At 52.2% G+C, this 12,609-nt stretch overlaps 1 protein-coding gene across 6 annotated transcripts in view; it reads right to left on the bottom strand.

Annotated features, from left to right (window-relative positions):
* The window catches only part of PARP10 (poly(ADP-ribose) polymerase family member 10), a 447,966-nt gene that overhangs the window by 337,153 nt on the left and 98,204 nt on the right, over nt 1–12,609 (bottom strand). For all 6 annotated transcript variants that reach the window (XM_085604387.1, XM_085604383.1, XM_085604388.1 and 3 more), the window contains exon 4: nt 11,511–11,744. In XM_085604387.1, coding sequence (XP_085460513.1) covers nt 11,511–11,744 — 234 coding nt within the window. The remainder of the gene's footprint in view (nt 1–11,510; nt 11,745–12,609) is intronic.

The raw sequence follows: 12,609 nt of genomic DNA, 5'->3' as shown, positions 1-12,609 counted from the left end.
AGGGTAATGCAGGATGAATTTTCCGCTTGTGGAGCACCACATGACCTGTGTTAGGGTCTATGATGATTCTTTTCTGTTTTGGATCGACGGGATCCGGAAAAAACAGCTCCTCCTCTGTATGTCTTTCTGCGACATTTTCTGGATTAGGAAAGAAAACCGGCAGTTCAATAGTCTGATTCATGTGGAACTGCGATACCACTTTAGGCATGAACGTGGGGTTGGTACGTAGTACAATTCTATTTGCGTGAACCTGTATGAATGGCTCTTGAATGGTTAGTGCCTGGAGTTCACTAACTCTTCGTAACGACGTGATTGCCACTAAGAAAGCTACTTTCCAGGTGAGGAATTGAATCTCACATGAATGCAGAGGTTCAAAAGGTGGACCCATCAATCTGGTGAGGACGACATTTAGGTTCCACACCGGTGCCGGCGGGTGTCTTGGAGGAATCACTCTTTTGAGTCCCTCTAAGAAGGCTTTGATGGCCGGCACTCTGAATAAAGAGAGGTGCTGCCTGTTCTGAAGATAGGCTGCTATTGCGGTGAGGTGTATACGGATGGAGCTGTACACCAGATGCATCGGTATAAGTGTAACAGGTAACAGATGATGTTCTGAATGGAGGCATCCAGCGGATTAATGTCATTGTGATTACAGTAAATGACAAACCTTTTCCATTTAGCCGCATAGCAAGCTCTGGTTGTGGGTCTCCTGGCCTCTTTGATGATATTCATACATTCTGGAGGCAGGTTGAGGTAGCCAAACTCTAAGACTTCAGGAGCCAGATCGCCAGGTTCAGCCGTTGTGGCTCTGGGTGCTGAATTTCGCCATGGTTCTGTGTCAAAATTTTGGGTGTTAGCCGCAATCTGTGATGTGGTACCACGGAAAGTTCTAGAAACGTGGTGTACCATGGCTGGCGTGCCCACGTTGGAGCAACTAGGATGAGCGTCATTGAGTGTTGCCTTAGTTTGCGTGCCACTAGCGGTATTAATGGCGCTGGGGGAAAAGCGTACGCAAATCTGCCTGACCAGGTCATCCATATCGCATTGCCCTGCGACTGGGGATGTGGGAACCTGGCGGCAAAGCTTTGGCATTTTGCGTTTTCCTTTGTGGCGAATAGGTCTATCTCTGGATGACCCAACTGTTGGAAGTACGGTAGGAGTACTGATGGATGAAGCTCCCACTCGTGCATTTGGTGGCTGTGTCTGCTGAGCAGATCCGCCATCTGGTTGTCCTTGCCCGGGAGGTGTTCCGCCATGAGGAACATGTTCCTTTGAATGGCCCACTTCCACATGCTCTGAGCCAGATGAGACAACTGTGGAGTGTGTTTTCCTCCCTGCTTCTTTATGTAGTACATGGCAGTCATGTTGTCCGTCCGGATCATCACGACTTTGTTGCACAAGTGTACTTTGAATGCCTTCATTGCCAGGAAGATTGCCATCAGTTCTAGAAGGTTGATGTGCATGTTCTTCTGCTGCGTTGTCCATAGTCCCTGCACAGTGTAATTGAGTACATGAGCTCCCCATCCCTGGAGAGACGCGTCCGCTGTCAGTATTATTTGTGGTACAGGCTCTTGGAACGGTCGGCCCTTGCAAAGGTTTTGTGGATTCCACCAATGCAGAGAGTTGTATGCCCGACCGCTCACCAACACTAGGTCTTTCAACCGTCCTTGAGTCGGAGTCCACTGACGTGCTAAGCACTCCTGAAGCGGGCGCATATGTAGTCTCGCGTGCGGGACTATGAAGATGCAGGAGGCCATCATTCCTATCAGCTGCATGAACACTCGCGCTGGAAGGGAGTGTTGAGGCTTGAACTTTGTGATCAGCAGTTGCATGCTGTTGATCCTTACCAAGTTTGGTCGAGCTGTGGCTGCCAGAGTGTCTATGGTCGCGCCCAGGTACTGCCGTACGTGGGCAGGCTGAAGATGCGACTTTGGATAATTTAGCGAGAATCCCAGACTGTGAAGAAAGTGAATGGTGTGGAATATGTGGCTGGCACACTGCTGGGCTGACTTTGCCTGAACAAGCCAGTCGTCCAGGTAAGGGAAGACGTGAATGTGCCGTCTCCGTAAGTGTGCAGCCACTGTGGCTAGGCACTTGGTAAAGACCCTGGGCGCTGTTGCTACTCTGAAAGGGAGGACTGATAATGTTGATCCTGAATAGTGAACCTGAGATATTTTCTGTGTGATGGGTGTATGGGTATGTGGAAATACGCATCCTTCAAATCCAGTGTTGCTAGGAAGTCTCCCTGACGGAGTAACGGTAGAACCTGCTGGAGGGTGAGCATATGGAAATGCTCTGACAGAATGTAGTGGTTGAGAGGTCTCAGGTCCAATATAGGCCTGAGAGATCCGTCCTTTTTTGGGATTAGGAAGTACAGAGAGTACACCCCTGACCCGTGTTGTTCTAGAGGCACGAGCTCTATGGCTCCTTTCTGCAGCATACTTAGTATTTCTTGCTGCAATAACGTCAAGTGCTCGGCGGACATAGGACGGCGTCTTGGCGGTATGTTGGGTGGATTGGATGTTAATTCGAGACAATAACCGTACTGGATAATTTCTCTGACCCACCTGTCCGTGGTGATGGATTTCCAGACTGGCAGGAACTGGTGGAGTCTCCCCACGACTGGTGTTATGTGGTCGGGGGGCAGTGACAAGAAGTCACTGTTTGGTATTGGTGGAGGACCTGGTGTTGCCATACCCTCGTCCTCTGCCTTTTGTGCTGGAGCCACGATATCCACCCCTATTCTTATTATAGGTACTCTGGGTACCCCCTTTATTGTATTGCTGCTGGGACCCCCGACCTCTAGCTGCTCCTCTATTCCCGGGGCGACGAAAGGAGCCAGTCCGAAACTGCTGCGACTGTAGAGCCCCCATAGATTTCGCAGTTTGTGTCCTTTTTAATCTTCTCCAGTGTAGTGTCAACCTCGGGGCCAAATAAAAAATCTGGGTTGACTGGTTGATTCAAGATATTGTTTTGAATCTCAGGTTTAAAGCCGGAGATTCGCAGCCATGCATGCCTCCTCAACATCACACTAGTGTTTAGCGCCCTTGCTGCAGTGTCAGCGGCATCCAGTGCGCATTTGATGGACGCATTCGTAATTAGTTGTCCCTCCCTGATGAGGAGCTACGCTGCTTCTTTGTATTCATCTGGGAGGTGTTCTAGCAGTGTTTCTAGTGTATCATAGTGTGACCTGTCGTATCGGGCCAGGAGTGCCTGAGTGTTGGCAATGCGCCAGATGTTCGCTGCTTGTGCTGCTACCCTTTTGCCTGATGTTTCTAGCACCTTGGACTCCTTGTCCGGAGGAGGAGCATTACCTGTAGTCTGCGAGTTAGCTCGTTTGCGAGCATTAGAAACCACCATGGAGTCCAGCGGCAACTGACCCTTAATGTAGATTGGGTCTCCGGGTGCTGGTTTGTATTTTTTTTCAATCCTCTGGTTCAAAACCCGCGCCCTGGTCGGCTCCTTAAAGATGTCTTTAGCATGTTTAAGAACTCCTTTCAACATCGGCAGAGTCTTGACCGTTCGTTCAGAAGTGGAGAACGTGTTCACCAAGAAATCTTCCTCCACAGAGTCAGAATGGAGTTCCACCCCATGATTGGCAGCTGCTCTTTCAATGAGGGCATTAAAAGCAGCAGTATCTTCAGTGGGTGAGGGCTTGACATTATAAAGATGAGTGTCTGGAGCATCTTGTGGGTCATTCTGGTCGGTAGGGTCTCCCCCGGTCTTGATCTGGGTCTTGCAGTTGGTCATCTGGGTCAGTATCCACATGATAAGTGGGATCATCCCCCATATAGCCCTCTCCTGCATCCGCCTCCGAGAGAGTAGGAGAAAAGGATGGTTGTTCGAAATGATAGGTTTGGAATGTTTCCACAAGCACTGGCGTCGAACCGGAGGCCAGTTTCCTTTTCAATGGAATCTTGTAGGAGTCCAAAGGCTTCTCTGGAGCAATTCTCCGCTTACGGAGCAACAACCGACCAGTGTCGGCGTCGATAAACTGGTCCTGCGAATCGTCGACGTCACTCCGTGCCGCGGACACAGTGCGTGGTTGGTCGACACTCCTCCTTAGTTCGAACATCTTCGGTGCCCCCGGAGGCGGCAATCCAAATTTGATCGGTGCCGGCACCGAGTGTGCTTTGTGGACCTTGTGCGGTTCGGGACCCGTCTTCAGCTCGAGGGCTGCCCGTTCCCTGATGCGTTTTAAGGACTCCGAGACCTGTTGCAACGTGAATGCAGACGGTGCTTTGGAACCGATAGGCTGTTTGGAGGCAGGCGTCGACGCGGTCTCAGGTTTCTTCCCAGTCTTTAGGTTATCGATCCGAAGTTTGGGATCGACGCCCTGTTGAGCCGATGGTTTTTCAGTCGCCGCACCCTTCGGTGTTGACGTAGGCAAATCGACCACCGTGGCCTTGGTGGTTGGTGCCCCAACCTTCGGTGCAATAGGCCGAGGCGCCTTCTCGGGACCGAGGGCCTTCTTTTGTATCTCGGTGCCGAAGCCCTTTTTTGTTTTCTCGGCACCGAAGTCCCGTTTTCGTTGTTTGGCACCGATGTCCTTTTTCAGTGTCGAAGGATCGGAGGGTTTCGATCCCGGCGAGCCCACCTGAACCAGTTTCACTTTTGGTTTGGCCGGTGCAGTGGTTGGTTTCGTTTTCACTGAATCGAATCCAGTTTGTCTTGATATCGGTGGCTCTTTGGAAATGTTCGAAGCCGGGCTTGGAAGCGGGGCTGTAGAACGAACTGAACGATCTTGGGTAAGGCCCGCAGGCGATCCCTCGACCTGAGCCTCAGTAAGACAGTCGCTTTCGGCCTCCGCATCGACGGATGGGCCTAGCTCGTCGCCCGAGCTATCTTCTTCGGCCCCAAGGGCCTCATCGTCGTCTCCTACCTCGTCGACGACGTCTTCGTCCTCGAAAAGCACCTCATCATCTTCGTCAGGTTGTGATCCATGCTCCGAAGCATGGCTTGAGTCTTTCTTCGACGCTCTCGACGTCCTCATCCTCGGTGCCGAATATGTTAACCGGGGTAGGTGCCGATTGTTGGGCCTCCAATCTAGCCGCCCGTCGATTTCGAAGTGTTTTCTTCGACCGGAATCGGGCGCAGGCCATACATTTCGACTCATCATGATCCGGTGATAGACATTTGTTACACACCGGATGTACATCGACGTGCGGATATTTCGCATGGCATAAAGGACATCTCTTGAAGGGAGTCCGCGATTCCATCCTTGAGCGTTGACGGTAGGACCGAAACCAGGTCCGAGAAGAGTGAAGAAGTCTAGTCGATACCGAGCGCGAACAATACCGACTATACCGAAAGGCTTTTGCCCTTAAAGAAAGTTTACCTAACTTGAGCTAAGATAAGCACATCCGGACCCAATGGCGGAAAAAAACAATCTGAGGATGGAGAGGATGCCCATGCGCACTGTAGTCCAGGGGAGGAGCCACCTATCTCGTGATACTTCGAAGACTCTTCCAGGACAACAATGTGCAATCATCCGGACCCAACACTAGGCGGCCCACATGCCTCGAACGTACTGGAATATGAAAGTATGCGTCTTTTAAGTCCAGTGTGGTGAGAAAATCGTTCTGGGAGAGGAGCGGAAGAACCTGTTGAAGGGTTACCATGTGAAAATGGTCTGAATGTATGTAAGCGTTTAGGGGCCTGAGATCTAGAATGGGTAGTAGGGTCTCGTCTGTTTTTGGAATCAGAAAGTACAGGGAGTAGACCCCTAAATTTTGCTGATTGATGGGGACTTGCTCTATGGCTTGTTTTTGCAGGAGGGAGATTACCTCCTGTTTTAGTAATACGGCATGTTCTTGTGACATTGGGCGTTGCCTGGGAGGAATGTTTGGGGGGGTAGATATTAATTCCAGGCAGTACCCTGATTGAATAATTTGGGTCACCCATTTGTCTGAGGTGATGGTCTCCCAGACGTGAAGGAAATTTTGTAGTCTGCCCCCGACCGGAGTGGTATGGTCTGGGGGGAGCGGGGGGGGTGGGGGGGGAGGGGAATCATTGGGCAGGCGGGGTGGCAGAGCGGGTGGTATTTTTTTTGCCTCTGCCTTTATTATTATTTCCTCTATAGCTGCCTCTTTGATAACCCTTTGTGGACTGAGAAGAGGATTTATAGGAGGTGGAGGCGTTATCTGAGGAGTAGCCTCTACCTGTGCCCCGAAAGGACGATCGGCGAAAGGAGCGTCCAGGAGTTTGTGACTGTAGGGCTCCCATAGATTTCGCCGTATTGGTGTCTTTTTTCATCTTTGAGGGCTTCGTCAACTTTTGGCCCAAATAAATGTTGTTCATCAAATGGGTGGTTTAGTATGGAGGCTTGCACCTCAGGTTTAAACCCTGAAACCCGTAGCCATGCGTGGCGACGGAGGAGGACACTGGTGTTTATGGCCCTGGAGGCCGTGTCAGCTGCTTCTAGGGCACAGCAAAGAGGTATTGGTGATGATTTTTCCCTCCTGAATCAATTCATTAGCCCTATATTTGTATTTGTCAGGGAGATGGTGCATGATGGTTTCTAGCTCATCATAATGCGCCCTGTCGTATCTGGCCAACAGCGCTTGCGTGTTGGCGATACGCCATATGTTGGCAGCTTGTGACGCCGTGCACTTCCCTGATGCGTCTAGGAGCTTGGACTCTTTGTCAGGTGGTGGAGCTTCACCCGATGCCTGAGAATTTGCTCTCTTCCTACCTGTAGATACCACTAAGGAATCTAGTGGTGCAGGACCTTTAATGTATGTAGGGTCCGTGGGGGCGGCTTTATATTTCTTTTCTATACGTGGGTTTAGGACCCTAGGTCTAACTGGGTCTTTAAAGACGTCTGGTGCATGTTTGATGACCCCTTTTAGCATAGGTAGTATAGCAGTAGACCTATGTGCTGTAGCAAAGGTGTCTAGGAGAAAATCCTCCTCTACTGGGTCAGTGTGACGTTGTACCCCGTAATAATGTGCCGCCCTCTGTAGTAGGTGGAGAAAACCTAACGAGTCCTCTGGTGGGGATGGCCTGGATGGATAAGGGTCATCCTGTGGGACGTCAGGATTGTGATAGTCATCCCAGGGGTCTGGGGATCCAGTAGGGGTGGGGTCTTGTGGCACATCTGCTGGATCATAGTAGGGGTCCCCCTGATCATCGTGGTCTGGAGACAGAGTCGGAGAGCGATGAGGCAAGGGTGGAGAAGCCGGACGCGGGGAGGGTGGAGAAGGTGGTGGAGGAGGAGGTGGGGAAGGCACCCTAAAAGGGGAGGTAGCAGTGTCTTTCCTCTTTGGAGGTGGAGGTGGAGCTGGTTTGTCCAAGTGTCTCTTTTTTACAGACAGCATTAAATGTCCAGTTTTTGGATCCTTAGTTAGTGTCTTTTGCAGAGGATCCGGTGTGAAAGGCTCTTGCGGCACTGGCTGTTCGGTCGGCGCCGAGGTTTTCGGGGCCGACGGCTTTTTAGACTCGTGTGTGCCGTGCTTTTTCGAGACCTCCGATTTTCTGCTCGGCGCCGAGAGAGGCTTCGGCGCGGGAGTGTGGATGCCGATGGCCTTATCCTGTTTTGTCGGCACCGAGGGGACGGGTTTCGACACCGATGGCTTTGGTGCCGAACCGGGTGTAGAGGTGGAGGCCGATGATTTCTTCGGTGCCGAAGGGTGTTTTTCGGCATCAGTGGACGGCTGGCTCGAGCCCGAGCTGCCGGAAGGCTTACTAGGCTTCTTCACCGGGCCCGAAGGTGGGGTGTTAGAAGCAATGTCCTTGGTTTTGCCTAGGCTCGAAGGCGAAGGCGTGACCGAAGCCTTTTTGGGTATCTGCGTGGGTGTGGGAGGGGGTGCAGTACTCACGGCCCTCTGCGCTGGGGTGATGTCCTCCAGATAGGAGACGTCGGCCTCGGAAGCACTGACAAGGTCGTCGTCGTCTTCTTGGATGTGCTGTGGTCCCGGAACTTCGACGTCGTCCCCGAAGATGTCGACTGGAGCGGAGGTCGAGGAGTGCGCCATGTTGCGTCTTGCCCTTCGATCTCGGATAGTCTTCTTCGATCGAAAAGACTTGCAGGCGGGACAGTCTCGAGGCTCGTGTTCAGGGGAGAGGCAGAGGTTGCACACCTCATGAAGATCGGTGTGGGGAAATTTAGACCCACATCGAGGGCACTTCTTGAAGGGAGTTCTTTCCATCAGCCGAAACCGGAGCCGGGATCGGCCCGAAGGCCGCCGTCGACGACTGGAATCGAAGAAGTGCCGAAGAGAAAGTGATTATTGTTGTGAAGAATCTCGATGATCGAGGATTGAGGATTGAGCATTGAGCGTGGATCGGCGAACTGGAAGTTCGGAACGGAGCGCGAAGTATTACATCCGAGCCCTATGGCGGAAAAAAACTATCTGAGGATGGAGCCGAAGCCCATGCGCAATACCAACCGAAGGAGGAGTCACCGACCTCGTGACTTCCAAAGACTTTCCAAGAGGAAAAACAAACTGCAAACATCAGGGCCCAACACCAGATGGCGATATATGCTAAGTGTATAATCTGCAGCTCATATGCCGCGAACATCAAGTTATAGGCAAGTACAGTTGTAATTACTTTTCAGGGTCAGTGCTGGGCATCAAGATCCAGCACTGGGATCTCTCCTGCTAACAGTTGAGTAAATTCGTTTTCGTAATTCGGCTGATTTTAGATTAATATTTTAAAGTTTCAAAACTCGACACAGAAGAATTTCCAAGGGAAACCAGTCAATGTTACCCTATGGAAGACAAGTGAGTTATAGGCTTTTGGGTAAGTACTCGACTGGCAGAGTTAAGGTTCTGGGCATAGACTCCGGGGTCTCCCAGGGTCAGGTAGGTACAGTTGTTACACCCTCAGCAGCACAGGAGCAGCCGGGTGCAGAGAGAGTTAGGCCCAATGTTATCCAATGGGAGGCAGGGGGCCTTTGGTTGGTGGCTGCTGGCTAGCAGGTCATGCGGCTGTGGGAGCTGGGCTCCTGGTCACTAGCTAGGGCAAATTGGGAAGTAGATTAGAGTAGCGGTTCCACTGCCAGGGGCACTCGGGCGGCTGGGTGCAGGGTGCTTTTGAGCCGTCAGGCGCTCAATGGAGAAGCTCAAGAACGAACAAAGGCTGCAAGTTCGGGACGAAGATTCTTCAGGTGCAACCACCACTTTGAGAGGCAAGTTGGAGGATAGGGAGGCACCCAGGAGTTGGGCACAGTGGGCACCAGGTCGCCGGATGCAGGGGTGCCTTTTTGGGGTCAGGAAATCTTACCCTCTGCTGGTCGCGGTTGGAGGGGTCCCTGGTTCTGAGGCTGCAGGCGTCGTCAGGAGCATCGAGGTGGGTCCTTGGGTGCTGGATTCGGGGTCACAGTCGCCGGGGGGACGTCCTTGTGGTCTTTGTTCCCTCCAGCACAGGCCAGGCTTGGCAGGTGCAGAGTGTGCAGGGTTCGCGGTTCCTGGCTGATGCCAGGGGTTAGTTACTTGCTTTGAGCAGTACCACTGCTCGAGGGAGTCCCAGTTGCTCAGAGTCACAAGGTAGCCAGGTCCTCCGGGGTTTGTGAGGTTGCTGACCACAGGAGGTGCCGGAATTTAGCAGGAGCAGGTTCGAGGGTCGACAGGTCGGTAGGGCTGGCGCCAAAGCAGTTGGTGTCTTCCTCTTCTTAGTAGCTGCACGGCAGGTCTTCTTTATCTTCTTTGCTGTTTCGGAATCTGAGGAAGTAAGGTTCAGGGTGCCACTAAATACTAAATTTAGGGGCGTTACAGGTAGGTAAAGGGCAGGGACCAATGGGTCCCCTCCTTGGGGTGGGTACACCCCCTATCCTGCCACTCTCCTGTGGGAGGGGGGCAGTAGCCTAGTCCTGATTGGGCAGGGCTTCCCATGTCACCAGCAGACTAGACTACGGAAACACCCTCTACGCCGGAACAACAGCCAAGCTTCAGAAAAGACTTCAGCGCATCCAGAACGCCTCCGCCTGACTCATCCTAGACATCCCCCGACGCAGCCACATCTCGAGCCACCTGAGAGACCTACACTGGCTCCCTGTCAACAAGAGGATCACGTTCAGACTCCTCACCCACGCACACTAATCTCTCCATGACCTGGGCACAAGATACTTCAAAAACCGCCTCGCCTTCTACGCACCCACTCGCCAGTTACGATCCGCGCGCCTCGCCATCGCCGCCGTCCCTCGCATCCAGAGAGCCACCTCCGGAGGAAGATCCTTCTCCTGGCGGCTAAGACATGGAACTCTCTGCCCAACCACCTTCGGCTGACCCAGGACCACCTCGCCTTCAGGAAACAGCTCAAGACCTGGCTGTTCGAGCAGTAGCAGACCCCCTTCCCCAAGCGCCTTGAGACCCCTCCGGGTGAGTAGTGCGCGATATAAATGCCTTGATTGATTGATTGATTTTCAAGATGGCGAGAGCCCGGAGATGTGCTTCACCTCGCCTCCCCCACCTGAGGGGTGGGGTTGGCAGAGGCTAGCACACCCCCTTTCCTTCCTTGGTGTTTCCGGCCAGTCTTCCCGCCAGAGTTGCGGTCCGAACCAGTAGGGGCTAGTTGCTGAGTACAGCAAGTGGCCTGGAGAAGCTCACAAAGGCAGCATGCCTTTGAAGCTTCCCCTGCCCATCCTGGGGGAGGAGACCTAGCACCTCACCCAGGATGTGCATTGTTGCAGGCCCAGGAGAGCGGATGGCTCTCTACACAGGGGTCCAGCAACATGTCTGCTGTGTGGCAGCCTAGGCAGCCCCTCAGACAAGACGTGGATTGTAGGTTAGCTTCAGGGGGCATCTCTAAGATGCCTTCTGTCGTGCATTGTACATTAAATCCCAACTGGCATCAGTGCAGGTTTAATGTGCTGAGAAGTTTGATACCAAACCTCTCAGTCTTCAGTGTTGCCATCATGGTGCTGTGGAGTTAGTGTTGATCTCCCAGCAGTATATACTCTTAAATGGCAGCACTGCACACAGTGCCCAGGAATGGACCTGGGTACTGTAGGGGAACAGGGCTCATGCACCTGTACCCACACCACTGGCATAGGGCACCCAGCTAGAGGGGTGGCTGATGTATGCCAGGGCAGTGTGTGTTGTGGGCATGGCACACAGGGATGTGTGCCATGTTGACTGCTTTGTTCTGCACCAAGACACTCAGCCTGCAAAGGCAGTGTGTGTGTGTCAGGGTACAGGGCCTCTAAGGGTGGCACAATAACTGCTGCTACCCTTAGGGGCAGCTCATATGCCTCGAACAGTAAGTTCTACGAGAATCCGGTGTGCGCTGCACCTTAGTGGACTAGATGAATACCTCCAAATTTTACTGACACCCTCCAACCTACAGCACCAATCTCTTACACATGAACCACTTAATAACTTTGGAATCACTCCAATTCTATAAACCCCCCTTCATGGATACTACAATTGGTGCCCCCCCCCCCCCCCTTCCCCATTTTCACCTGGTCCTCAGTGATAGAGGCCCCACCTCTGCCAGCTGTTGCATGTGCCATGCATGGGACACTTCTGCTCTTCCAGCATGCGTGATTGCTGCCAGATGTTGCTGCTTACCTTCCCAGCTCCTGAAGGTAACTATTGCTGCTTTGACCTCTTTCAGAAGACTCACGCCCAGTACTTCACCACCACCACTGCGCCTGCTCTCGAAGTAGAGCTCGAGAAGGTCCGGCTTGATCTCCGGGTTCAGGCTGGTGACAAGCACCTGGTCTGTCCGCTGCACCCGCTCCACTGTCATAGGAAGGCCTGCCAGCAAGCGTCGGCTCACTTTCTGCTCCAGGCTGGAGAACTCTGGGTGGACAAGATTGAGACAAATGAGGGTGGTTATATCAGAACACTGTGCCATGTCTACATATGTACTATAAGGTGGCAAGCAAAAAAACATTAGTACGGAGAGCAAGAGGAATATCTAAATGCCTAAACAAACACTAAACTAGCAGATTAAAGAAGGAAGTCTTACCGTACCACTGTACACATCACTCAGAAGCCCAAGATGAAAATCTGAGTGGTGTTCTGGAGGCTACACCTACAGTAAAGTAGCAACATTTAGCAAAGAGAAACCATCAACCCATCAGTTCCACTGATCACTGAATTGCTTTTCTGTGCAGCTCTCACAAGAAGGAGCTCCACTCACCAGGATTTGCTTGTGATAGCTATATATTTCCTAGTTCGGCACACTGGCATTATTTGTCACTGGGCACTATTTGTCTGCATGTGCAGACAAATAGTGCTGAGACAGCTGCACATCACATGGAACCCAATGTAACAAAAGAAGCCACGTTGAAAATTGTGCAAGCTGTAGCACTGGGTCTGCGACATGGAGAGGCAAAAAACATTTGCCTGGAACATCCCACTAAGGCACCCTGTGCCAGCAGCCAGCTCATCACCTCTGGGACAGTGACAAGATCCAATGGCTCCCTTCCGCAACAATAAAGGCAGCTCATACACTGCACTAAAAGGCTTATTAGAAAACTGTACGTGGATCAAGCAGAACCGCAGGAAGGTGGTCAGCACCAAACCACTGGCTACCGATTCGGACATCATTACAATAAGCAGTCGTGGAGAAGATCTAAAGGCACTGGGACTCAGCTGGTGAAATTGAGAAGGAAATGCTGACCAAATGGCATGCATACTGGCCTATGACTAAAAAGAACTT

This window comes from Triturus cristatus, chromosome 5_1 (genome assembly GCF_964204655.1).
Source record: "Triturus cristatus chromosome 5_1, aTriCri1.1, whole genome shotgun sequence".
NCBI lineage: Eukaryota > Metazoa > Chordata > Amphibia > Caudata > Salamandridae > Triturus > Triturus cristatus.
Note: the sequence above shows the minus strand (reverse complement) of the source record. Positions and strands in the feature narration are given on the sequence as shown.